The sequence below is a fragment of the Durio zibethinus genome, chromosome 1 (genome assembly GCF_047325235.1).
Source record: "Durio zibethinus cultivar Kanyao isolate XHJ-2024 chromosome 1, ASM4732523v1, whole genome shotgun sequence".
In the NCBI taxonomy this organism is placed as follows: Eukaryota; Viridiplantae; Streptophyta; class Magnoliopsida; order Malvales; family Malvaceae; genus Durio; species Durio zibethinus.
The window spans coordinates 35287797-35315580 of NC_143162.1; the positions used below are offsets into that span (position 1 = coordinate 35287797).

At 33.2% G+C, this 27784-nt stretch overlaps 3 protein-coding genes and 1 pseudogene across 4 annotated transcripts; 2 read left to right on the forward strand and 2 right to left on the reverse strand.

The window, feature by feature from the left end:
* Positions 1-1093: 1093 nt before the first annotated feature.
* LOC111310829 (uncharacterized) lies at positions 1094-3223 on the reverse strand. Its single transcript, XM_089767112.1, has 2 exons — positions 1378-3223; positions 1094-1232 (listed from the first exon to the last, which is right to left on the reverse strand). The coding sequence occupies exons 1-2, from the start codon at positions 3221-3223 to the stop codon at positions 1126-1128; spliced, it is 1953 nt and encodes a 650-aa protein (XP_089623238.1). The 3' UTR covers positions 1094-1125.
* Positions 3224-12934: 9711 nt separating this feature from the next.
* LOC111311346 (cytochrome P450 81Q32-like) lies at positions 12935-15116 on the forward strand. The gene is made up of 2 exons (XM_022910722.2): positions 12935-14025; positions 14114-15116. Exons 1-2 carry the CDS (start codon positions 13144-13146, stop codon positions 14732-14734), a joined length of 1503 nt encoding a protein of 500 aa, XP_022766457.2. The 5' UTR covers positions 12935-13143; the 3' UTR covers positions 14735-15116.
* Positions 15117-16377: 1261 nt separating this feature from the next.
* On the forward strand, positions 16378-18714 carry LOC111312574 (cytochrome P450 81Q32-like; annotated as a pseudogene).
* Positions 18715-18851: 137 nt separating this feature from the next.
* On the reverse strand, positions 18852-21489 carry LOC111312570 (uncharacterized). 2 transcript variants are annotated; one of them, XM_089767146.1, is made up of 4 exons: positions 20725-21487; positions 19964-20141; positions 19794-19885; positions 18891-19691 (listed from the first exon to the last, which is right to left on the reverse strand). In XM_089767146.1, the coding sequence occupies exons 1-4, from the start codon at positions 21154-21156 to the stop codon at positions 19107-19109; spliced, it is 1287 nt and encodes a 428-aa protein (XP_089623272.1). In that variant the 5' UTR covers positions 21157-21487; the 3' UTR covers positions 18891-19106. The 2 variants fall into 2 exon arrangements, with proteins under 2 accessions (XP_022768693.2, XP_089623272.1); XM_022912958.2 differs by having other exon boundaries at positions 18852-19691; positions 19794-20141; positions 20725-21489.
* Between the last annotated feature and the right edge of the window lie 6295 nt (positions 21490-27784).

A 27784-nucleotide genomic window follows, 5' to 3' on the forward strand; every position in this document is an offset into this window, starting at 1 on the left:
GTAAGATCCTAAGCTATGAGCAGCCTCAATTGGAGATATGGTCCATAGCTTAAAACAAGCCTTAGATTCAAAAAACAACCGTACAACCCTAGAGGCGATGACTGGAGCAAAAAGTAAATAAACAAAGAACATTAATGTATGATACAAGAGTAGTATACACACACATATATATATATATATATATGTTTAGCTCCATAGTGGAGCCGCAGTCAAGAAATTAAGGTGCAAATCTGCCTAACTTAAAGCGCACAATGATTTTTTTTATAAAACCTTGAATGGATGCACTCCGGTCATTATACATATACCAGACAGGGATTAGTGCGTAAAATGCTGATTATGGTTTTCATATTACACAATAATTATCTAAAGCTGTTATAAATATGTATACATGTCTATATGATGATTTAACCCTTACTTCGTATGCGTTTAGTATTTTCATTCTTCGGAATTAAAGCTTGGTAGATTGGACTGCTGAATTTTCAGCTTTTCTACACTTTTATTCAGTATCCCTGTTTGTGTTAATGGTTTTGGGATAGTGTATATTCTAGCAAAATGATAATGAAAGCATTTTTATAATAAATATCAAAAGATAGTTTTCTTATAATCTTGATTTAATGGCTTTCATGGGTTATGCTAGGATTCTGCTATGTATATCTGGCTTAGCTAAGTGGCACCAATGAAAATGACAAACAGTAAAAAATCGAATGTTGGACCAATGATATGATTGATAAAAGGTTGGCTTTTTTCTGCTTTTGGTTGATTTTTGTTTTGTTCTTCATTCAAAACAATTTTTCAACAATGTGCTCAAGTGGTCCTTCCCACCCTTCCTACATAATTTTACTTCTGAAAAATATAAAAGATCCACTGGCAACACCACTGGCATTCCACTTCCATCATAAAATTGAAGTCATCATCAGTCATGGCTATTGTGTTTTTTCTTCTTCCACCTATGGAACTCGTACAATCAAAGAACTATAACTCAAAACAGCCGATACATTTCTCCATGGCATTTTCTTAATGACTAATCATCTCCAATGTCATGGAGAATTTGAGAATATTTAACCATATATGGAAAATTTGATGCTAAGGCATCATTGCTTCAACATGAAGTGATCTGATTTTGGTTTACATTCGGCGAGCCACTTCAGCTTTGTTTCTTCTTCTTGCCCTTTTAATCTCTCTCCAATTTCTTTCCTTTACAATTAAAGGTTCTTCAATTATGGTTGAAAGACCTGAAAAAAGTCACCAGCAAAAAGTCATGAAACACTACACTCACGAAAGCTAAAGGTACTACTATATATATAACCATTTGAATTTTCGGAAGATTGAGTTGCAGTGATGACTGTGCTACTTTATGATAATCAAGTATATGCTCACCAGATGCAATACTTTTCTTCTCCTTCATCATTCTCATCATTTCGTCATATTCTTGCTGATCCTCATTGCTATTTATCTCATAATCATCGTTTGATTCCTGTACTTTTCTCAGATGACTGATTGTGGCCTTCGAGTGGGCATTGGCAAACAGCCATGTGACACCCATCTGTTTGCTGATCATACGAGCTGCATAGTATGGAATCTTCACACGCTTGTTAGTCTCTGAGTAGATGCGACCATTAATGATGAACATTATACAGTCCATTAAGCTCTCTTTACCCAATCCCTTCATGTCATAAGCCTGTGATCTTCTCCAAAGACTTTTACCATGAGAATTTGTAGGATTGGAGAGGCAAAGAGCTCGAGTTGAGTCTCTAATGGCGGCGTCAGGGTCCCTAAGTAGCAAATAACACTGAGCTCTATTACTGTAGAGAACCATTCTCTCTTTTCTAAGCTTCAAAGGGCATGCATCTAATGCTTCAGTATAGCTGTTTACTGCTGCTTCTACATCTCCTAACCAGAACCTATGGTTTGCTTGTTGCTTTATCAGGTTTGCTAAGTCCCTTCTCTCTTCAAGTTTTTCCTCAGACATAGTTTTCTCTCTCTTTCTCCTTTCTACCTTTAACTCCCATGTTTCCTGTAGCGCCTTTTGAACTTGGCTGTTCTTGATTCTAAATTTGTTTTGTTTATAATCTAAGAGGAGGGCTTCTGCGATTGTTTCACCTAAGCATGATCTGTCTCCAAGGCTTTTGAGTTCTACCAAATCGATGAGAAACATGGTGGCAATTTCAATAACCTTGTACCTTGTATCTGTGTCTTTGAGAAGCAATAGAAAGCTATCAATGCCCATGTACTGCCAATCATCTGATGATCTCGAGAGATGACATAGATACTTTATGACCTCCTTAGATTCAGAGATGCTTTTTCTTCCATATTTACTGTAGCACAAAATTCTGATCAGTCCCACCCCAGCTGGTGATGAGTGATTTCCCAATCCACCCCACATTCCAGACAAATCTGTCAAAAACTCTTGCTTACAAATAAGATTCAAAGATCTCTCTTTGCAAGCAAAGCAGTTGAGAAGATAGAGAGACCAGCACTGGAGCTGACTAGCCCATTCTTCAGCCTTTCGGTTCTCCATTTCTAAACCACCAACTCCTCTTGTAAGCAAGTCACAGTGATATCTTGACCTCTTACTCTTACCCTTCACACCTACAAACTTAACATACACTTCATCCAAACAATTAGAAGCCAAGTGCATACCTAGTCTCACCACCTCCTCTTCGTAAGCTGCTACTGCTTCAAAGGTTTTATCATAGCTTGCAAGGTGACCAAGAGCTCGAACCGCAACTCTTTGCTCAACCCAACTTATCTTTCCTCTTAGAAGCTCCATTAATGGAGGTATCACACCTGCCAGGACAGCTTTCTCTGCATACTCCACCTTGTTCATAGTATAAGAACCAATGACATGAGCAGCATAGTAAGGAATGTAAATGTTCTGGTCCCTAAGAAGCCAGCTTCTATCATTGATTCCTTTGTCAATGAAACTTGCCATGCAGTCAAAGATGCCGAGGGATGGGAACTCTGGATCATCTGGCTGCGTCATGGCAATATTCCAGAGACCACTCAGCACCAAAACATGTTGTTGGTCATCTCTGTTGAGAGGCATTTCCTTGAAACAACTTGCTATTCCAGCTCTTCTGAGAGATGGTTCTGGCTCTTTCATGATACAAAAGAAACAACACGGAGTGGTGCATGTCTGCCGCATAACCATGTTGTCCATATCGCTGGTTTTAGGGTTGGTAAAAATGGCAGTCATCTTCCCCTTTTTCTTTAGGGAATCCATTGCTTTAGAACAAAGATTTGGTACAAGGCTTCCAGGATTTGGGCAGTGTTAGGGTTAATTTTCTGGTACCATAAATATTCGGTGAAGAAGGAATTGGGAAGCAAATGGAAGGTGGCCAAGTGGTGTAGTGACACCTAGCGGCGCATGAAAAGGATTTTGTAATCTAAGCTTAAGAACCGTTTTCCGTATTTGAAACTAAGCCAATGTGCTCCTCTTTTTTCTCCGAAAAGTATCAAGTCTTCACAGGTTTACTGGGGGGTGATTCCAGTGATGTCCTGACACATTGTACTTTGTTGCATTTATTTAATTAAGTGGAAAAGAAATGATTGATTAAGCTACTCATCTACTACCCATTCAAATTTTCCACAGATCAGTGACATCCATTTATATATATATATGCAAGTAATGCAGAACAGGCTGCAACTCCGCCGCTGAAAATTGAACTAATGTGTTAATTGTAAATTCATTCACCCGACTCTTTAATTGATTGTAAATTGCTTATGTTAGAAAGAAAGTTGATGATGAGTGATGGATTGGATGTCTGTGTTCCTCCATTTATGATCAAAAGCAGCCAAATCCGGATCATGTATCTTCTTTATCTCCTTTTATGTTCTATCAAAGAGTAAAAAAATAATGAAAACAATAGAAGTAATAAGAAATTAGTACCCAAAGCCTATTCAGATAAGATGAGTAACATCTGCTGGACCCATCGACCAATCAGCACCAAAACACAAATGCTCAACGAAATTCGCTTGATGGTGAGCGAAAATTGAGCTTCGAAACTTGAAAATTATCTTCTTTGACGATTTTCAATCGTGCCCAAGCATAAAAGAAACCTTCCCTCACACTGAACCCATCCCACAAGGGATAAAATTTACATAAAATTTTTTAAATGAAGTTTATGAAATTTTTTTAAAAAATGATTTAATAAAAAATTTAATAAAAAATTTTAAATCAATAAATTGAAAAAATTTAATGTGAAAATTAATAATATATAAAAAATTATTAAATATGTTATTTATAATTCAAACTTGATACTTATTTAACAATAAAAATTTTGTTAATATTTTACTAAAAATATTTATTTAAAAATTTTTTAAAATTTTTTAAAAAAATTTTACACACTTAATTTATGTAACTAAAATTTTCAATCTATCAATTTTAATTTTTATTTAATTAATTTTAATAAAAAGCTTTACGAATTTCACCCAAAAAATTTCATCTAAACCTTTCCTTCCGCACGACAGACTTTTTTACCTTTAATTTGGGCTTACGGCTCAGTTTGAAATATTATTATATTAATAAATAATTATTTTAGTTAATTTTAATTTTAATTTTTTATTTAGAAATACTAAAATATTCATATGTAAATCTTTTTTAAAATTTAAATATTAATATTATTAAATTAAATACTTTTAATATTTTAATACTAATATAATAAATGATCACTTTTGTCATTTTAATAATAAATATTTTATATTTTAATGATAAATATTACTATTTATGCTTAAGAATAAATATTTTATTGGTAAATGTTATCTTTAAAATATTAATTTTTCATATTAATAAGAAATACTTTTAATGTAAAATATTACTATTTTAGTAATAACATTTATATGAAAATGCTACTTTAATATATAATATTACTACTTTAATAATTTCTTATGACAATATTACTGTTTTTAATATTATAATAGTAAATATTACTATAAATAATAAGTATTTGTAATAATTTAATAATAATAGATATTTTGAATATTTTAATAATTATGTTAATATAACTATTATAATCAAAATAAAATTTTAAAAAAATAGAAGACAAACAAAAAAACCCTTCAGGAAAAAATAACAATGCTTTTTGAAAATTACTTTTTGAAAGTTCATTTTGATAAAACAAAAGAGAACACTAATCATTTTCATATTTCATTTTTTTTAACAAATATATATATATATATATATATTTTATGATTGGTGCAAACACTAAATTTTATTGGTTATTTGTCTAATTTTATAGTTTTATGGTGTAAAATAAGAATGTAATCAAGTCGAGTCGAGTTGATACAGTAAAAAATTCAAGTTTGAGTTTGATTTTCAATTCGCGACTCGAACTCGATCGAGTTTTATTTTTTTAACTCAAATTTGATTGTGATTGAAATCGAACTACTCAAAATCGTTCAATTAAGTTTGATTAATATGTTAAAATAAATTTGATTTTTATACTCAATAAGAGTTTAATTATTTGTGTTCGAGTTTGAACTCGAATTCGAGATATTTTATTAATTAAAATAATAAAAAATTAAATATAAAAATTCGATTAGACTCGCAGACTATTCGAATTGAGAATAAAAATATTTGAATTCAATTCAATCGATGAATCGAATTATTCGAATTCGATTAGATAATAATCGAATCGAATTTAAAATTTATTTAAATTAAATTTAAATAAATTACGAATATTAATATATCATTTATATTTTTAACGTAAAATCATATTTTTGACCCCCATCCCGCTTCTGTCCAGAGCAATGGAAGATTATTAAATGGTTGTAATTGGCTTTGTTAAATCTGTGTTCTTTGATGGGGTCAGTGTGGTCCTGGCCATTGGTGACGTGAGGGGTTAGGCCCCCTGGTTGAATTCTTAAACCTGAACAATGCTGTTTCACATTGCATTTTGCTCACTTTTCTCCGTTGTTTTTCTTCTCTTTCACGCCACACTTTACATTTTTCAAAACCTGTTTTGTCTTATATGACCAGGCATCAGTTAAACAGGACAACAGGTCAGTCAAATCTTCGAAAATGTCCAAAATTCAACCAATAAATCAGATTTGAACAAATTTCTAGATTTCCTGTGCATACTCGTCATGATGATGTCTGGAACCTTAGATTTTTTTTGCTTGAGTTCATCAAATCTAATATTACTTTGACTTCTAAAAGCTATTTGAGTAGGGTCTTCGACATGTCTAGAAAACTAGGACATACGCCATTTTCTACCATAGTTTAATCTTTTCTGAATCTGATAGGATTAACTTTTGATTCTGGAAGAAGCTTCAATTATACCAAAATTTGTTTAGTTTGCCATTGAATGCATCGGGGTGTTTGTTTAATTCACCAAAATAGAGTCAGGAAGCTTGGACTACACAAATTAAGGGCTCACCAAATCAGAAATCTCTCACTTTAAATTAAAATGAGGAAAAATCTGATGAATGATGGATGTACAAAGTCAAAAACTTTAGCAACCAACCTCTATGTCATGATAATGGTAATTGCAATGCGCATTCTGGTGGAGACTCGCCAAAAATGTTTGAGGTACCACAGCTTCAATATCCAAAGGTGGTGTCCCTGATCATGCCTCAACCTGTGTCTTCATATTATATATATATATATATATAGACGCGCGTGTGCGTGCACTATTTAGTACAAATGTTGAAGATCTCAAGGTTATGCGGCTACTATTTAAACATTGCTGCCTACAGAAGAAAATTCATGAAAATCAGTTCTACAAGTTTCAATCTGTCTCTAATGAGTCAAATTATTTATAATTCAGTACTAGTGTATGGAGCTTGCATAAGTTGGTACTATTTCTGTTGTGATGATTTCGAGTGGTGAAGTTTCTAAATGGACATCGAGCTGTGTTAGGATGCATAAATTTGCTTTCTTTCTCGCTTCCCTGCACAATCCGCGTGGAAAATAGCTGTGATAATTTCTAAGCTCATGATGATTAAGACTGGATTCGCAATCTAGCCTCATTGAAGAAAGTGAAACTGGGAAGATTGTTTTCTAAGAAAGAAAACTTATAATACATAGTATAACCAATACAGTTTAGTACAGCTTCACAAATGTAAACGGAACATTTGGACTCTGAGGAAACACATCATCGGCATAAGTCTAATGAATGGAAAGAAAGCTAATGCTATTCGTTCCCAAACTTGCAGAATTGATTCTAATGAATGGCTAAAAGATGCTGATATAAGTGGAGTTCAGTTTTTTACAGAAAGGCAATGACCAACAGTTTCAGGATTTACAATTAAACCTGATTATAGAGGATACAGGACCATATTCTCTAAGCATCAGGAGACTTATGGGGTCCCCCATTAAACCAAGTTAGAACAGAGTGTAGTGAAGTAAACTTCGTATCTCATTCGCCCGCTGCCAGTTTGAATTTTCCAATATTGAAGATATAGAAGGGGAAAAAAAAGTATAAACCTACATGTTGATGAGTTGGTTGCTTGTACTTCTTTTCTTCATCCACTCTAACTTTTGAACTGTTAAAAAAATGGGATCTAATTTCATGTAAGTGGTTTTGGATCAAGTAAAGGTCATAAACCTTGATTTTTCATTTTACACAGAGTCCTAGTTAGTTAATAAAAAAGAGGTGGGATTGTTTTAAGTGTGTGTGTCGAAAATCAAGTAGAAAAAGAAAAAAAGCTAAAAAAAGCAGAGAGAAAATGAGAAGGAAGAGTTGGTTGAACGGAAGTCGATCCGTGATCCGATTGAGTTGGAACCTTGTCAGGAGGTTTATGATTCAGAGTTCTACATTCTGAACGGTGAAGATCGGGTTTGAAGCTCTCTAGGAATAAATCCATGGTGTATTTATTGAGTCACTTATTTGGTGAGATTTCTCCAATTGTTTCTCTAGTTGTTGATTAGCTCTAGTTTTAGCTAAAGAAGAACTTTGTATACCTATTATTTGATAGTGAAGGTTTTTCTGGTGGTCCGTGATTTTTTTCCTCTACACTGGAGAGTTTTTCACGTAAATCTTGGTGTGCTTTATTTTTTTTGCATTTTTTATTATTGATTGTTGTCTATTGCTTCTGTATTGTTGTGATTATTGCTTCAGACGCAACAAATGATATCAGAGCGAGGGTTATTTTGAGACATCGATACAAAAGCAACCTAGGATAGAAGTAAATTCTGTTTGAGATCATGAAAGATGATACATGTTCCATGATAAAATTGACAGCATCAAATTATTCAATTTGAAAACCTATGATGAAGGATTATCTATACTGCAAAGATTTGTATGAGTCAATATTGGGTGATTTAGCTTAACTAGCAGATATGAAATATGAAAGCTGAAAGAAGCTAGGTAAAAAGACGCTGGCTACAATCAGAAAATGGGTTGATATCAACGTGTTTCATCATGTAGCGCAGGAGTCAGATGCTCACATTGTTTGAAAAAAATTGGCAGTATTGTATGAGAAAAAATAGATATGAATAAAGTTATGCTTGTTAAAAAGCTTGTAACTTTATAGTACAGAGATGGACGATCTGTTACAGAACACTTGAGTGATTTTTAAGATATATTTAATCAGATAACTATTGAAGAGCTTAAGATGGATGATGAAATGAAGGCATTATTTCTTTTGAGTTCATTGCTAGATAGCTGGAATACTCTAGTTGTGACTGTTTTTAATTCAGCTCATGATTATAAGGTGATATTGGAGATAGTAAAAGACAGTATGCTTACTAAAGAAGCAAGGTGAAAAGATGTAGACCCTGGGAATCAAGCTCTAGTCATAGAGAACAGGGGTAGAAACATCGATAGAGGTCAGAACTCAAAAGGTCGTGGTAAGTCTAAACATATATCCAAGTCTAGAGGTAAAGTGAAGTGTTTTTATTCTAGTAAGGCATGTCACATAAAACGAAACTATAAAATCTTAAAGTAAGAGCGAAAAGATGAAAAAAGTAAGAGTTCAGATGATGATAATGTTACAGCAATAAATTCAGATAGTGATTCAGTTACTTTGATTTGTACACATGGTGATTGTAATCATGTTAGTGATTCCGATATTGAGTGGATAGTTGACACAAAAGTGACATATCATTGTGTTTTTAAGAGATAGTTGTTTACAACTTACAAGGTAGGAGACTTTGGTTATACCAAGATGGGAAACAAGAGTGTGTCGTAGATTGTTGGGATTGGTGATATTGTTGTACAAACTAGTACAGGCTGCATGTTGACTTTGAGGGATGTCAGACACATTTCAAATATGGGAATAAACTTGCTTGCTATTAATATCTTTGATAAAGAGGGATATGAAAGTCGACAAAAGAACGGATAGTGGAAGCTTCTCAAAATATCTATGATAGTTGCAAGAAGAAAACTATGCTGCACAATGTATAAGACATGGATACAATTAAACGGTAATCAGGTAAATACCGTTGAAAATGATGCTTCAGCAAACTTGTTGCATAAGAAGTTGGCACACATTAGTGAAAAAAAGTTACAGATTTTGGCAAGACAGTCTCTCATTCCCTTAACCAAAGATATGTCTCTCGATTCATGTGATTATTATTTGTTTGGTAAGCATCATAGAGTTTCTTTTCGTAAAAGTTCTCAGAGAAAAGAAAATATATTGAAATTAATTTATTCTGACGTATGTGGTCTCATTGAGGTTGAGTCATTAGGTGGTAGCAGATATTTTGTTACTTTTATTGATAATGCTTCACGTAAGACTTGGGTGTATATGTTGAAATACAAAAGTCAGGTACTGCAGTATTTTTAAAAATTTTATTTCATGATTGAAAGGATGACAGGGTTACCCTTGAAGTGTATTTGAACTGATAATAGTGGAGAATACACATCTAAAGGCTTTGAAAAGTATTGTTCAAAGCATGAGATGAGGTATGAGATGACAAAACCTGAAACACCGCAGCATAATGGTATAGCTGAAAGAATGAATCGCACCATTGTAGAAAAAGTTAGATGTATGTTAAGGATGGCAAAATTATCAAAGTCATTCTGGGGTGAAGTAGTCAACACAGTTTGTTATTTACTTAACAGGTCACCATCAATTTTTTTGAGCTTTGACATTTCAGAAAGAGTGTGGACAAGGAAAGATACTTCATACTCTCATTTGAAAGTTTTTGGATGTAAAGCATTCATGCATGTGTCGAAAAAACAGAGATCAAAGCTTGACAGTAAAACCACACAGTGTGTGTTTGTAAGATATGGTGATGAAAAATTTGGTTACAGGGTATAGGATCCAACAAAGAAAAAGACAGTCAGAAGTAGAAATGTGATCTTTCATGAAAAAAAATCATAGCAGACTTTGAGAAAAATGAGAAGACTACACGAGTTACTGTTAAGTGTGATGTTTCAACATCGACAGAGATTTCACAGGAAAGAGCCACAGATGGTAGAAATGAGCAAGAAACAGAACTTGAGGATATGAATGAGCCAACCACAGTTGGTGATGAGCCAGATATAATTAGTTTTGAGCAGGGAGAGCAATCTTCTCTACCTGAGAGTGTTGAGCAGGAGGAGCTACCTTTGGCATCAAGTGATGTAGAGTCTCAGCCCAGAAGATTTACTAGAAAGCGTAAGTCATCTACCAGGTATCCAAGTTTAGATTTTATTTTAGTTACCAGTGAAGGGAAGCCAGAAAACTTTCAAGATGTGCAGGCTACTTCGGATAGAGAGTACTGGTTAAAAGCAATGAAAGAAGAGATGAAGTTATTGTGAAAGAATGGTACTTATGATCTTGTTAAACTTCCAATAGGGAAGAGGCCATTAAAGAATAAATGGGTGTTCAAGTTAAAAAATGATGGTGACAAACTAGTGAGGTACAAAGCTTGATTGGTAGTAAAAAGTTTTTCTCAAAAACCAGGCATTGATTTCGATGAAATTTTTACTCTAGTTGTAAAAATGAGTTCTATTCGAGTGGTATTGGGATTAACATCTAGTTTGAATCTTGAGCTTGAGTAACTTGATGTTAAAATTGTATTTTTGCATGGTGATTTACTGGAAGACATTTATATGAATCAGCCTGAAGTTTTGAAGTGAAAGAGAAATAGCACTTAACTTGCAAATTGAAGAAAAACTTATATGGCTTGAAACAAGCTCCACGATAGTGGTACAAGAAGTTTGATTCTTTTATGATGAGTCTTAGCTATAAAAAAATAGCAACAGATTCTTGTGTGTATGTTAAATAATTTTCTAATGGTAATTTCATTATCCTATTATTATATGTTGATGATATGTTGATTGTAGGACAAGATGCTAGTATGATTTACAAGTTGAAAGAATAATTATCTAAGTCCTTTGATATGAAAGATTTAGGTCCAGCAAAGTAGATTTTTGGTATGGATATTATCCGAGATAGGAGAGCTGAAAAGCTGTGATTGTCACAGGAAAAGTATGTTGAACGAGTGCTTGATAGATTCAACATGCAACATGCTAAATCAGTTAGCAGTTCACTTGCCAACCATTTTTATCTAAGTAAGAAATCTTATCCAGTGTCTAAGAAAGAGCAACTAGCTATGTCTAGTATTTATTATTTTTCTACAGTCGGTTCTTTAATGTATCTTATGGTTTGTACAAGGCCTGATATTGCTCATGCAGTTGGTGTAGTGAGCAAATTTCTTTCTAATCTGAGAAAGGTTCACTGGGAAGCAGTGAAATAGATTTTTAGATATTTAATGGGTACCTCAAAAATGTGCTTGACTTATGGAGTTTCATAACCAGTTCTAGAAGGATTTACTGTTGCTGATGTGACAGGCGATCTTGATGGTAGGAAATTTACTTCAAGATATTTGTTCACTTTTACAAGAAGAGCTGTATCTTGACAATCTAAGTTACAGAAGTGCGTTGCTTTGTCAACTACAGAGGTTGAGTATATTACAGTAACTGAAGCATGTAAAGAAATGTTTTGGATGAAATATTTTCTTCTTGAATTGAGGTTGAATCAAAAAGAGTATGTGATATTTTGTGATAGCCAAAGTGCTTTAGATTTGAGTAAGAATACTATGTACCATGCTAGAACAAAGCACATTGATGTTAGATATCATAGTTACGTTCAGTGATTGAAGAACAGCAGATGCTATTGAAAAAAGTTCATACTGATAAGAATGTAGTAGATATGTTGACTAAGATACTTCCTAAGAAAAAGCTTGAGCTTTGTAGTAACTTGACCGAAATGAGTTCTCTGGCCAAGGTAAGTTCCAAATGAAACTGTTATGGTGATGAATCTCCTCCTAATAGGGTTGGAGGGGGAGATTATTACGAAAATGGGGTCCAGCCTCATGTAAGTAATTTTAAACCAAGTAAAGGTCATGGGTTTTGATCTTTCATTTTACACAGAGCCCTAGTTACTTAATAAAAAAGAGGTGAGGTTATTTTAAGTGTGTGTGTCGAAAACCAAGTAGAAAAAGAAGAAAAGCAAAAAAAAACAGAGAGAAAAAGGAGAATGAAGAGTTGGTTGAACGGAAGTTGATTTGTGATATGATTGAGTTGGAACCTTGTCAGGAGGTTTATGATTCAGAGTTCTACATTCTGAACGATGAAGATCGAGTTTGAAGCTCTCTAGGAACAAATTCAGGGTGTATTTGTTGAGTCACTTATTTGGTGAGATTTCTTTAATTATTTATCTAGTTATTGATTAACTCTAATTTTAGCTAGAGAAGAACTTTATATACCTATTATTTGATAGTGAAAATTTTTTTGATAGTCCGTAATTTTTTTTTCTATATTAAAAGGTTTTTCATGTAAATCTTAATGTGTTTTATTTTTTATATTTTTTATTATTAATTATTAATTATTATTTTTATATTATTATAATTATTAATTCAGACGCAACATTATGTCACAGTTAAAAGATTTTTTTTCCTGCATTCTTGACACTGTCAGATTCAGGCTAGGTGGAATGACGCAAGGGTTGACTAGGGACGTCCCTCCATTTGTTATAACTGAAAAATTGGGTTTCCTTGATTGTACACAAGTATTGTTTTGTATTTGTTAATTTTTTACTGCAATAGCATATTCTTTTTTCCTTGCTTCCTTTGAATAATAAAACACCTATACTTATCCAAAAAAAATTATTTTCTTCTTGGAACTAAATTTATCTCAACGATAAGCCTCGAACAGCCGATACTATTATCTTTCAGAACAGAAATCCATCAAACCTCCCAGGTTATCCATCATGTTTCTACAAATCCTCCTCTTTCTAGCCCTTTATTCAATCACTACCCACTTCCTCCACAAGTTTCAAAACCATCCTCCAGTCCCTTTTCCCAGTTTACCAATCATTGGCCACTTCCACCTACTTCTCAAGAGACCTCTCCACCGTTCCCTGGCGAAAATCTCTAACAAACATGGCCCAATACTTTTCCTCTATTTTGGTTCTCGCCCTGTTCTCCTCATCTCATCTCAATCCGCAGCCGAGGAATGCTTCACCAAAAATGACATCGTCTTTGCCAACCGCCCCTCACTTCTTGTTGGTAAGCATTTGGGTTATAACTACACCAGCCTTGTATGGTCTTCCTACGGTGACAACTGGCGAAACCTGAGGCGAATAGCTTCTCTTCAACTTCTTTCAACCAATTGTCTCCAGTTGCTCTCCGTCACGCGCCTTGATGAGGTCCGCTTGCTTCTTCGCAAGCTGTTCAAGAATCAAGATCGGACGGTGGAGTTGAAATCCACACTCTTCGAGCTAACGCTGAACGTGATGATGCGGATGATAGCGGGAAAAAGATACTACGGTGACAACGTGGCGGAAGTTGAGGAAGCCAGTAGGTTTCGTGAAATAGTGAGGGAAACATTTCTTTTGGGTGACTCAGCAAATATGGGAGATTTTTTGCCAGTGTTGAAGTGGGTTGAAAAGAGCGAGAAAAGGATGATCAACTTACATCAAAACAGAGATAGATTTGCGCAGGAATTGGTAGAAGAATGGAGAAGTAAAGTGAATAATGGGAAAAGTTCCTTATCCACAGACAAGAAAAAGAACATGATTGAAGTCTTGTTGTCTTTGCAAGAACAAGAGCCTGAAAACTACAAGGATGAAACTATTAGAAGTCTCATGATGGTAAGCTGCAATATACAATATTTTAATTTTCTTGTTCTTGATTTGTTTCATTGAACAGTGTCCTAATCTGGTTCCTTAAATGGCACAGGTTTTGCTTCTTGCAGGAACTGATACTTCAGCGGGGACATTGGAGTGGGCGATGTCTTTCCTTTTGAACCATTCGGAAATATTGCAGAAGGCACAAACTGAAATGGATAACGTGGTTGGACAAGATCGGTTGATGGACGAATCAGATTTGGCTAATCTTCCTTATCTTTATTGCATCATAAGCGAGACTATGCGGATCAAACCAGTCGTTCCGCTGTTAATACCACACGAGTCATCGAAAGATTGCGTGGTCGGAGGGTATAGTATACCGCGTGGCACCATGTTACTGGTGAACGCTTGGGCCATACATAATGATCCTATCGATTGGAATGAGCCCACTAAATTTAAGCCCGAGAGATTTGAAGATTTGGTGGGGTCTAAAGTTGGGTTCAAGTTAATGCCATTTGGGTCAGGGAGGAGGAGCTGTCCTGGAGAAGGATTAGCCATGCGCATGGTTGGGTTGACATTGGGGTCAATAATTCAATGCTTTGAGTGGGAGAGAATTGGTAAGGAGATGGTGGATATGACGGAAGGGGCTAGCGTTACCATGCCCAAGGTTCAACCTTTGCAAGCAAGGTGTCGGCCACGCCAACCCTTTGTTAATTTGCTTTCTCAAATTTAAACCCGATTCTCTATAAAGTTGTGATTTCTCCCCCGTATATTGGAGTTTGAACTTTGAAAAGTGAAGCTTTCATGAAAGCTGCTTGAGCTTAGTGGATTTTTATGATATTTTACTTTATGAAGAATATGGAACAATATTGTTGATATAGTGAACTGATGAAGCATATGTATTTGCCTAATGTAGGGTTTAAGTTTATAATCTTTGCCTTGCTCTTCTGTACTCTAGTTAATGATGATGATGGGTAACTAGATTCCTTAAAGCTGGATTTATTTAGACTAATAGCAAATTGTTTTGAGTTTTTATGCATCTGTTTTCATTCTTGAGTTGAAACCTCGAAAATGATGAACACCTGGATTCAATTCTTGGTGTTTCTATTCTATTACCCTTAATTCTGCAGTGATTATCTGAGGCATGGAGCAGAGAACATTTTGGTCTAATTTGATTGCAAAATAGAGTAGTTTCACTTTGGAGAGTGTATGATTGATTTCATGGATTGAATTGAATTTGATTAAAATTATTATCAAAAGAAAGATCATGATACCCATTCAAAACAGTTTATCTCCAGCTTTTGTGGACACAAACTGATAATTATAAACACAAGATATCATCATAAGCCTCTTGTTCAATTTAGAATCTTTGTTTATTGGTGGCTCAGTTGATCGATAACTGAGAAACAAAGTCATGGTATTTGACCAATTGGAAAGCAAAAGTCTAAGTCATTGTCTTCATCAATTATTGGTAAAGTCCATTAATAATGTGTTTGTTAGAAAGGAAAACTGAAGGAAGGAAAGGGTGGGGAAAAGAGTTCGTTCATCGTTTTAGTTTATTAGTTCATTTAACACATTACTCCTGAAATGTTGGAGTACCCATTTGAACATTTAGCTATTGTTTAAGAATCATTTTTGTCATTAACTCATTCAAAATCTATGTTCTTAAATTTTTCATGATAATTTTCTCTTATTGTTTATAATTATATTTATAGTGCAGTCAATATTTTATTATTATTTGTTCACTTATGTATTTGGTAGTTCCAAGAGTGGAAATAGATATTTGTTGCTCATTAATTTTGTAATTCCTTATTTATCATTTCTTTTACTTATGTTGTAATGATAAATTAACCATTATTTTTATTAGATTTTCATTGAATAAAAAATATATATGATTTTAAAAAATTATTTCACCCTTCCCATATTGTATTTCCCTCATTATTTTCATAGAATTTTTTTAAAAAAAAAGTTTTGATTTTGGTGTATATATAATATTAATTTTTTTTATAAGTTTGATGTTTCAAAATTTTTAATGCCAACAAGTAAAAAAAAATTCTAAAAAAATAATTTTGAAAAATAAAAAAAAGATATTTAAGTGTTAAAAAAAAAGAAATAATTTTAAGACATAAGAAAAAAAAGATTGACAACAAAAATGGAAGGATGGAGTATTATAATTTTTTAAAATTATTAGATCTTGTATAAAATTCTAGACTTCAAAAATAAAATTAAGAATCTTCAATATTATTGGTCAAAAAAGAATCTTAAATATTATAGGAATTTATAGTAAAAGTGTGTTAAGTGTAAAATTGTCATATTAAGCAAAAAAGAAATGATTAATCTCCTTAACTTTTATTTTTTCTCTTACTAATCCTTAGTTCTTAATTATCAAAAAAGAAAAAAACAAAATTCTTCCCTTTCCTTGTCTTTCCCTTTCTTATCCTTCCTTTGCATTCATTTTCTTTCTTTTCTACCACACACGTCAGAAAGGGGTTGGATAATAAAAAATAAAACCTTGCCTTGTCATGAAACAGGGCATGCTACATTTTGAAGCTTAATGAACTTCCATGGCGAGCTGGTATCTGTACCTACCAATATCCATAGCGTTGTATGTTTTCACAAACCACTTCCTAAACAGAATCTATAACGTTCCTCCAAGTCCTATTCCTTGTCTACCCATCATTGGCCACCTCTATCTCTTGAAAAAACCCCTCTACAGAACACTGTCTACCATTGCAAATCGTAATGGCCCTCTACTCTTCTTCAAATTCGGGTCACGTCCAGTCCTCGTTGTCACATCACCGTCTGCTGCTGAAGACTGCTTCACCAAGAATGACATCATTTTCGCCAATAGCCCTCACTTGCTCATTGGAAAACACTTGGCTTACGACTACACCGCCCTCTCTTGGGGCTCCTTACGGTGATCACTGGCGAAATCTCAGACGAATTGCATCAATCAAGCTTTTTGTCAACTAGCCGCCTCCAATTGCTGTTAGGCGTACGCATGGATGAGGTAAAGTCATTGATGAGAAAGCTCTTAGGCATCAAGATGAACCTGTTGAATTTAAGAGAGCCTTCTTTGAGTTGACTTTCAATGTGATGATGAGGTTGATAGAAGGAAAAAGGTATTGTGGCCGTGAGAACGAGGAAGATGTTGAGGAAGCCAGAAAGTTTCGAGAGATTCAAAATGAGGCGCTCGAGTTGAGTTCTCCTACAAACTTAGGTGACTTCTTACCATGGCTTAAGTCCAGGAAGCTGGAGATGAGATTCATGGCGTGTGGAAAAACGAGAGATAAATTCATGCAAGATCTGATAGAACAGTATAGAAGAAAAATGAGGAGTGATCCTGATGGAGAAAGGAAGAAGACCATGATTGAGATTTTGCTGTCACTGCAAGAATCAGAATCTGAGTATTACACAGATGAGATCATTAAAGGCCTCATGCTTCTAAGATCTATATGTTCCCTTCTTTGTTCTTATATTACATGGTAAATATAATTAATAATTCAAATATCTTTCTTCTTTGATTTATTGATAATACAATGATCTCACAATTTTAGGATAGATTCCATTGATGGCAGGAACGGAAAGTTCAATTAACACTATGGAGTGGCCGCTTTCACTTTTGCTAAACCACCCAGAAATGCTTAAAAAGGCTCAAACTGAAATTGTCAACACCGTGGGACATGAGCGTCTAATTGATGAGTCCGACCTGGTTGAACTTCCTTACCTCCGCAGCATCATCAGTGAAACTTTGAGAATGTACCCACCAGTTCCAATGCTGGTACCTCATGAATCATCAGAGGAATGCATGGTAGAGTGTTTCCTAGTTCCAAGTGGCACGATGCAATTGGTAAATTTATTGGCCCTACAGAATGACCCCAAGACTTGGGAGGACCCAACAAGATTCAAGCCAGAGAGGTTTGAAGGACTAGAGGGTGCAAGAGATGGATTCAAGTCGATGCCATTTGGAGCAGGGAGGAGGGGTTGTCCTGGAGAGGGCATTGACACTTGGGTCATTGATTCAGTGCTTTGAGTTGTCGAGGTTTGGTGATGAGATGATTGATACGATTGCTGGAGCTGGATTCATCAAGCCCAACGCTATACCGTTGCACGCTAAATGCAGGCCACGCTCAACCATGCTAAAACTTCTTTCTCAAATTTGAACTAACTCTAAGGTTTGTGTCTTCATGAAATGTAGGATTTGGAGTTGTTAACTTAATTGGGTAATTCAACAACTAATAAAAACAATAATAAGAAGTTTCAGTTCTCAGGCAACTTGCCATATTTTGTTACCTACGATTGTGTGGCGTAAAGAACTTGAGAAATGCACAGCCCACCCACTCTTTATACTTTACAACTTGGTATTCAGAAATATGTGATGGAAGTTGCAAAGCAAGCTTTGGCCTCGTCATTGTTAAAACATTCCATCGCGCTCGCCCTATGACACAAAAATTCCACTACATTTGCACTATGGCATAAAACAAGACATATAATAAGCTTTTGGACGACCCCTTTTTACCCTCCTCACCTATATAGCCATTTTCGAGCCCTTGGATACTTGGACTGAACATACGTGATGGTTGGCTTTTCCTAATTTTCTCTTAAAGCACTCCATAAAGGCACATAAACACCTCAAGAACCATCCGGCTAAAGTTCAATGTCATCTGTATTTACCATAAAGCTTTTGCCTCTTTTGCATTAGAAAATTAGTTTGGTCTTATTCCTTTTACTAGAAGAGAGATCATAAGAACACAATGAGAAGTGGCCTTTAATAAACGTGAAAAGAAATGTTAACCTTAGCGAGCAGTTAGCCAGTCACCCAGAAAAAAAAAAAAGCAACTACTGATTCCTTAATGGCATTCCTTTGGGGGATAAAAACTACATTGGTATTAACCTGCGAAAATATGAAGATCACTGTCCTGTATTTACAAATTTAAAGAGACGTTGATACAATACAAAATTCTCACAGACAAGACAACTACAATTCCGATTTTACCTTCTAATTAGTTAGTCAACTAAAAGTATTACATCTAGTCGTGTGATACTTTGCTAAAGCCCTCTTCCTTAAATATCCATCTTTCACATGACACTTGTTACCATCTGGGTCATGAACTTTTATCTAGTGTACTAACTTTGGCTCGACATGGTGCAGTAGCCACAGTAGTTTTTACCCTTGGACCCGGAGAGAATTCACAGGCTTCACTAATTGAAGCCAATCTTATTTCAGCTGGGGGTATGAAACAGTCCATTGACAGGCCCGGAACATTGAATGCCACTTCTTCAATTGCCCATGCTTCTTCCATCCTGGTCCTAGTGTGGCTCATTGCAGTATCTCCAAAGCGGAAAAGCGTCACCACAGAGCGACCCGAGTGAGCAATCATTATTCCCTCAACAGGTCTGTAATCCTCAAGAAATGAATTGATTGTAGTCTCCCAGTACACAGCATCGCCCCCATTGTTCTGAATTCTGGTTAAATGTGAGTCTTCCAAGTGCAGAAGAAGCCCTGTTTTCTGGCTGAAGTAGCCAAATAAAACATGTCTTATGATCTCAGCAGGTCCTTCACTCCTGGCCTTCAACGTTACAGGATCGGCACAAAGCTTGAGGATAAAGCAGTCTTCCCCATTTATATTCTTTTCACCAATACATCTTGCATTTGTAAACATGCTTGCTGTTGTTCTTGGATCAAGACCCTGAACAAGAATAGAGTTTTGAATCATTGGGTAAATGATTATGCATAACGAGAAATAAATTTAGATGAAAGAGCAGTAAATAAGCAAAGACAACAACTTTACCTGCAGTGCACGGCGCAGTGGCCTTACAGGCCCTTTAGCAGCATGTGCACCAAGCCAAGGAGTGTGCCTCCACACGAGCTTCCCATTGCATCCTGCATGAACCTTGCTATCACCAAGTGCAAGCTCGACATACCACATGTCCGGATTCATTTGCCACAAGACAAACCCACCTGACTCTGCAGCTTTAGAAGAATTCCGATTCTTAATGACCTTGTTAGCCGTCTCAAACTCAGAAGCTATCATTCTCACCCTTCCCATAGCATAAGCATTGTGGGTGGAGTTTTGAAGCTTTTGCCCACCTGAAGCAGCACTATACTGCTGTAATATGTATTGAGCAGATGAAGATTCCTGAAAAAATTATAAAAAGAAGCACGTTACAAAGAGTTACTTCCATGGGAACCTAGAACCCTAAAAAAAAGCAGTACTAAACAAATTCCTCCATTTAGCTTTATTTCTGCCCCAAAATGAGCACCTGAAACATGCATGAAAAACCCAACAGCAGAACCAGATTCAAAAACAACTCCATCATATTATAATCCCATAAAAATCTAACCTTTTTTTCTCCTCCTTGATCAATAAACCACTGAAAGCAAATAGCAAATCAAACACATTGCCAAAAAAAAAAAAAGACCCTTTGATCGTCCGGGTAGATGAAGTTATATCATTTAACTACTATATCAACATGCAGAGCTTAACATTTGTTCACAAAAATTATGAATTAATTTATTTTACTCCTTCCCATTTCTCAAGACGTGAAGGAAACGTCAAACCTAACATTAAAATCTTAGTAAAAGACTTTAATAACCAAATTCCAGCACTTTCGGCGAAAGTTTCACCTGACTTTAAAAATTAGAGCTTTTTAAACCAAGCAATTAAATGCAGCATTAGGGAACAAAAAGAGAGAGGGGTGGGGGGGGGGGGGGGGACTAACAATTGGGGTATCTTTAATGCTGAGGTGTGGGAAAGGCTCCAAAGCGCTGACGTGCACAGGCGCCAAAGGCGCACCCAAGACTCCAAGCAACAACCTCAGATCGGAGCGTTTACACGTTGAAGTCGAAACGGAAGGAGCGCGTGCCAGCTGACCTTTCATCCACTGGGACCACCTACCTTCCATCCTCGAATCTCCACCGTCCGTTCCATCCGGATCGGGACCTTCCTTCAACGGCGACAAAGTCTCCGCTGGCCTCAGGTTCCCAGACCTAAAAATTAACGGCTCCGGCTGCGACACATAGTGGCTATTATTGTTCCTCCTCCGCCGCAGTAAGCTCGACATTGGTGACGCACTCCTCGCCGGACTCTTTGCTCGCGACCGACTCGGAGACAACCCCCTGACCACCGAAAAGAAACCCTGCTTTCTCTCCATTTCTAGAACTCACTGAAACCAAAAAAAAAAAAACAGAAATTATCGTGAAGCCTCCTAATCCTTCCCCTTTTGTGGTCTTAAAGCGCGCGAAGAGACCCTCAAAAAGAGCAAAAGTGAAGAAGAAAGAAACAGAGAGAACAATTGGTCACTGAAAAAAGCAGCTTAAGATACTGAAAAAAAATCTACCCAAATATTATTAAAAAAAAAAAGAAAAAAAGAATGGCGTTAGTAAGAAGAAATGTAATAAAAGGGAAATTAATTAATTTCGCAGGCTATTTCCACGAGACAAGAAAACTGCATCCCATATGTTTACACTGTTGTGATGTTGTGGCTTTTACAGAAAAAAAAAAAAAAAGTCAGTTTTTTCCTTTAAAAATGTAATATCGTGACGGAAAATGAAACGGAGAATCTGTTCTCGTGAAGGGATATTTGTGGGGGTTAGTGCCGGCGTTAGCAACGGTCAAGTTGTGGTCAAACAATGATTAAAAATAAAAAGAGTTGTGGGATTAATAATAATCTATTGCGAGCGTGCTAAGCGTGCCAGATGGAGAGTTGATAATGTTGGAATAGGTTGCAATTACTACGCTTTTTTTTTTAATGTGTTTTAATTAAAAAACCAAAATCTTTCGATCAAGCAATACGAGAATTTTTTTTCACTGAAAAAAAAAAATAAATCGAGCATAATTTCTCATATCTTTCAAGCTTAATAAGAAAAAATAATTAAAAAATCTTAAAATTTTTTTATTCATTACATACCATAAATTCAATAATTAATACATAATATTATGCTTAAAAAAATCAAATCTCTCTTCTCCTAAACCTAGAAAATATAAGGCAACAACGAATGACAAATAATATATTTAAGGTTTAGTGTCAAATCTATGATAATAATTAGCACTCTAGGATTTTAAAGAATAAATTAGATTTTATTAGAAGGAATAGCAATCAATTTTATCAATTTTTTAGATGAAATAGTAGTCTAAGAGATAGGTAAATTAGATCTCTTCAAATTCTTTTCAAACAAATAATTTTAATATAATTGAATAAAAATTAAAATAATAAGCATTTTTGATGAAAATATAATGCAAACAAAAATAATTAATAAACCTAAAATCAAATATAAACAACAATAAATTGTAACGAGATAAGGATAGAGAAATCAAACACAATGATTTATAGAGGTTCGGTCCTTCTCCAAAAAGCACCTACGTCTTCTCTTCTCGGTTGTCTACACCAAGACTTCAATCCACTATTGAAGAAAAACTCTTAGAAGATACAAAATTATCTTGTACTAAATCTCTTTTTTTTTTTTTAAGGCTTAGATAGTAACTTTTACCCTTAAAATATTAAGAGGATACATACTTATTACTTACAAAATAACCAAAATAATTTTTACAAACTAAAATACCTCTCAAGGTTGAGTGTTTGCTGAATGAAGTACAAAGAAAATGATGAATGAAACACAACAATATTTTGGATACAAAAAATATAAACGATATTAAATTTAAGTTCTAAAAACTCTTGATTCTAAGAGAAAATAAAAATATAACTTGTTAGCATTTGCTCTCTTGCTTCATCAATCTTCTTGGTGTGTTGGAATGCCCAATTTATAGAGAAATTGAAGAAATAACCGTTAAGAATGTTTAGGAAATGAAAGTAGCCGTTGAATGATTGATAAAATAGTCATTGGATATGTATTTGCCCAGACCCGATCGATCCCTTCCATGAGGGGATCGATTGGTTCATGTTTTGAACTAATTTGCCTTTCAAAATCACGACCCAATCGATCCCTTCCATGAAGGGATCGATATTGTCAGTAACTGTGTGGTTATCTATTATTTTACACTATACTCACTAATTTGATCATATCTTGAGTTATACAAATCCAAATTACAAATCATTTAAAGATTTAGAAACTAGACTTAAAGGTCTTTCTATCAGATAAAATTCATCACCTAATTCATTGAGTACGAATTATAGTGAATTTTCAAATTTACATCTTGTGCAGTTTTTTTGACAATTGTAGAGTGTCTAGTAAAAATTTAAAATCTTTTCTTAAAAAATTTGAATTTTGATTTTGTTTGATCCATTAGAAAGTAGACTCAAAGAGTTTTCCAACCATATAAAATTTAAATATTAAAACTTTGTGAATTAATACAAAAAAATAAAATAAGTTCAATGTTGGAAAATTTTATTCTTGTAAAACAGCTTTAATAAGTTAATCTTTTTCTCAAAACCAATATTATCAAAATTGTATTAAGTCCAAAATGAATAAGTTCACTTTAAAACCAATAAGTGGACTTTCATTTAAGCTTAAATAAATAATATTTAAAGATAGATTTAGTTTGAGAAATATGAAACCAAGAAAGGTTTGTTTAAACTTTGAAAATCATATTATTTATTTAATACCAAAATATAAAACTTAAGAACATGTACTAAATAAATCTTTTTCAAAATCTTGATCAAGCTTATTTAGCTTTAATATTTTATCATTTCAAAATAAAGATTAATTCAAGACTAACAATCTTTCCGTTTTTGATATGACAAAACTTAAAGATAAATTTGCTTAATGAAAAATTTTCTTTGAAACATTTAAGATTTTGAAAGACATTTTGGAAAACTCCCCCTTAATTTATGCATCCTAATCCAACACAACTCACCAAACATATGTTAGAGCATATATATCAAATAAGCACAATCAAACATATGCATGTCAAGCATAAGCAAATTTATCCATATGATATTTTTTTTCCTTTTTGTCATAGCAAAAAGGTATGAGCATATTAATGAGCAAATAAACACAAAGAGACATAATTAACAAATATATTCATAAAAAATTTCTCCTCATTTTTGTTTATGCTCTTTATACCAAATGTTTAAACTCTTATATCAATTGTAATAAGCATACAATAAGAAATATCTCTAAACTCTCTCTTCATTTTTGTCATTTCAAAAGAAAGAGAGATCATTTAAGGCATAAGACAAAATGCTTGATACCAATAATATCAATAGTATTTTGAATGCATGTAATCAAGTATAATATACACAATGAAGTTCACATACATGTATTCAAGCATAAAAGTATAAGTGTATCCAATTTTAGCATTTTAGCACAAGTCATCAAATTTACTATATGAAATTTATGAGTAAAGGATAATGAATGATATACAATCTACTCATAAATCATATTATCATAAGATGTGCTTAGAACCTAAAATATCAACAACAATTAAGCATAAATTTAAGCACATGCATATAAGCTCATACCAATTGTTAAAGATATATCGTCAAAAAGCATACCAATTGTTATAACAAAACAAATCAAGCAAATTGTATTCCAATATTGCTTCTCATTTCAAAATAAGGATTAATCAATTTAAGGCACACATAATTTTACATGAAAAGTATAAGCTATATCAAGGATAGGCACATAAACAAGTATCTATAAAAGTTAAAAAAAAAATTTTAGTAATTTTGATATCAATTGTTAGTAATTTTATTTAACAACTGTCATAGAGCACACATATTCCAAGCATATGAAAGATTCATTCAATACATGCATAAATGATAGTAGCAATATTTCATAAGCTATCATATCCAAACAAAAACAAAAAGCTCATATATATATATATAATAAATCATAAGTACTAATGAGCAATGAGGTTCAATTATCATAATGTCATAACAAAGATTATATAAACATGATTTTTCAAACATGATGAGCACATATGCTATAGCAAATAAATAATAAAAGCATAATTATTCAATTATAATCTAAATTATTTTAATGCAAAACAAAGTATTTAACTCAAACATATGCAAATATTCAATCATGTATTTCAATTAAAATCAGATAAGCATATGCAAAATACATAAGCAATATACCTAATTGAAAAAATATGCAAGCATTTAGGCATAATTTGGTACTTGCCATCTCAATAATGTCAATCAATGAACATGTATATAAAATTTTAAAATTGTAAGTTCATAATCCATGAGTCAAAGCAATTGAAAGATCAAAAAATCAATATATTCAACTCATATCCAAGTCCAAAAATTCAAACAAATATTCATGCAATAAAAACTATTAATCGAAGCAATCAAGAACTAGGCATGAATATCAATGAAGGTGAATTAATCAATCCAAACTTTCAAAAATGTTAGAACAATATCTACTAAGTGGCTTGGTGATTAATTTGTGCAATGTGTTCATAAATCCAAACATAATATCTCATTTTGTACATATCAAAGCAAGCATTTATGAAATCATGCATTAAATATTATACATCATAGGCACATAGCATAGATTCAATACAATTACATTTATCCTTATCAAGCTATGTTGTTATGCTCATTGTAGTTGAGTGAGATTTTAAATCCTCCATTCCACAACATTTGAGCTAGTCTTTGATGTATTTGGGTTTGATTGATGAAGATGACTTGCTTTACTTGTTCAACTTGAAATTCCAAAAATGTAAGCTCGTTCATGCTCATTTCAAGTTCTCCTAGCATAGACTTAAAAAAAATTTTTAATAAAAAATTTTCATTAAAAGCATCAAGAAAATCAATTGATCAAAATTATACCAATTGTTAGAAAATAATTTCATATTCTAAGTCATTATAGGCAAAAGAAAATTTATTCACTGAGCACAAGTTATCAATTACAAGGGAGATATATACTTAAGCTAGAGGTTATATATCAATTTAAACATCAAATAGCACAAGAATGGCACTAAAGTAAAAGTTTTCATGTAATGTAAAAAAATAAAAAAAAATTGGATCATTCATGAACACAAAATAGACATATTCAATATTCATGTATGTTCAATAAATCACCAAGAAATATGTCAAAATAATTTTTAGGCCATATGAAAACTAAAAACACAATGAAGACATATTTATCATCAAAAAGATATTCAAGAAAATTTAGCACTAAGGCATAAATATGTCTACACAAATTATAGGCCATAATCAACAATGACTTAAGCTAAAAATAAGCATCATAAGAAATTCGTTTACTTAAGTCATGTTGCAACCATGTTAAGTCAAGAAAAATCATATTTATCATATATGCACATACTTGACAAGAACAATAGATGAACCAATAACACATATCATTTATAAGCATGTAGTTCATCATATTCAAAATCACAAATCAAGAGATATATCAATTAAGCACAAAGATCCATAATATTTCATAAAATTAATAAAACATTTAAGCACAAAAATAAGCATATTTCATAAAATGTCTTTCACAATCAAGAGATAAATAATTCAAGCATTTTAAACTATAAGCATTAAAGTCAAATTGAATCAATCATCATATGAGTACATATCTTGACCAAAAATATAGATAAACAAATAATCAATATATATCTTTTAAGCACATAAAGTTCATCAATTCATCAACACAAGAGAAAAAATAAATCTTGAATTAATAAGGATAAAGAATTAAATCATATTTCAAGATTATTTCATAAGAAGTCAAGAGATGAACAATCAAACATCAATATGTATGATTTAAACACAAGATGATCATCAATATTTTTTAAAATCACAAATCAAGAGTTAAAACAATTTAGAATATAACAATCAAGTTTTTTAAAAAAAATTTCATACTATCCAAGCATTAAGAACAAATTGAGTAATTTTAATCAACATGGTCATATAGGCATATTCAACAATTACAAATCAATATGTATAAAAATCACAAAATTATTTTCATTATGCCAAAATCATTTAAGCTAATATATTTATGCAAAATAAATGCATGTTCAATTCAAACTCACATTTTCTCAAGTAAAATTGATATATTCAAGATATATCAATAAAGCATATACTAATATCCATTAAGCATTCTATGTCTAACAAGAATAAGCAACCAAATTTTACATAATCAATCAAGCATCCAAATTTCATCAAGAATAGGTAACTAAATTCAAATTTTTTTCAAATAAAAGTTTAGAGGTTACCCATCTCCATTGTGTGTCTAGAGTATTTAATCTTCAATCTCACATTGTAGCTTATTACTCTAGCATACCTACAAAAGACAATCTCATTTGATTTTTGGTATCCAAATTGCTTTGGGTCCTTGAAAGTTAGTCACCAAGTCATTTGTTCATTTAGAAACCCATACTTACCTAATTCTAAATGAAAATTTTCTTATAATAAGACAAGTATGTATAGTATGACCATGAAAATTATAAAAATTGCATTTAATCATTTTACTACTTAAACTCTTGTTTAAAAGCTCTTGTTTTTCATTCATCAAAACTTTAAATTTCTTTCTCAAATCAAAATTTTCTTTTTCTAAAATTTCATACCTATTTTGAAAGGTTTCAAAATCTATTTTTAATTTTTTATTTTTTTTCCAAAGTATTTTTTGCATTCATTAAAAACTCATTCTCTACATTCAACTTTGAAATCATTTTCTTATATTTTCTCTTCATTGATTTACATTCAACATATAGCTTATTATAAGCATCTTGTAATTCATCAAAATCATATGAATTTAAATAAATAAAATTAGAGGTTATCTCCGGATCTTCAAGAGCTATGAGACATGATGCATTTCGGTTGGATTGTTATCTTTCATATATTTCATCTAATTTCTCTCATATCTCATTTG

What these genes read in the sequence shown, in the direction of transcription:
- LOC111311346 (XM_022910722.2), top strand. Translation starts at nt 13,144, where the DNA reads ATGTTTCTACAAATCCTCCTCTTTCTAGCCCTTTATTCAATCACTACC. An exon ending in CTATTAGAAGTCTCATGATG is followed by an intron (nt 14,026 to 14,113) that starts GTAAGCTGCAAT and finishes TAAATGGCACAG; the next exon opens with GTTTTGCTTCTTGCAGGAAC.
- LOC111312570 (XM_022912958.2), bottom strand. Translation starts at nt 21,156, where the DNA reads ATGGAGAGAAAGCAGGGTTTCTTTTCGGTGGTCAGGGGGTTGTCTCCG. An exon ending in GCATTAAAGATACCCCAATT is followed by an intron (nt 20,142 to 20,724) that starts GTTAGTCCCCCC and finishes TAATTTTTTCAG; the next exon opens with GAATCTTCATCTGCTCAATA. An exon ending in CACTGCGCCGTGCACTGCAG is followed by an intron (nt 19,692 to 19,793) that starts GTAAAGTTGTTG and finishes ATTCTTGTTCAG; the next exon opens with GGTCTTGATCCAAGAACAAC.
- LOC111310829 (XM_089767112.1), bottom strand. Translation starts at nt 3,223, where the DNA reads ATGGATTCCCTAAAGAAAAAGGGGAAGATGACTGCCATTTTTACCAAC. An exon ending in GAAGAAAAGTATTGCATCTG is followed by an intron (nt 1,233 to 1,377) that starts GTGAGCATATAC and finishes GACTTTTTTCAG; the next exon opens with GTCTTTCAACCATAATTGAA.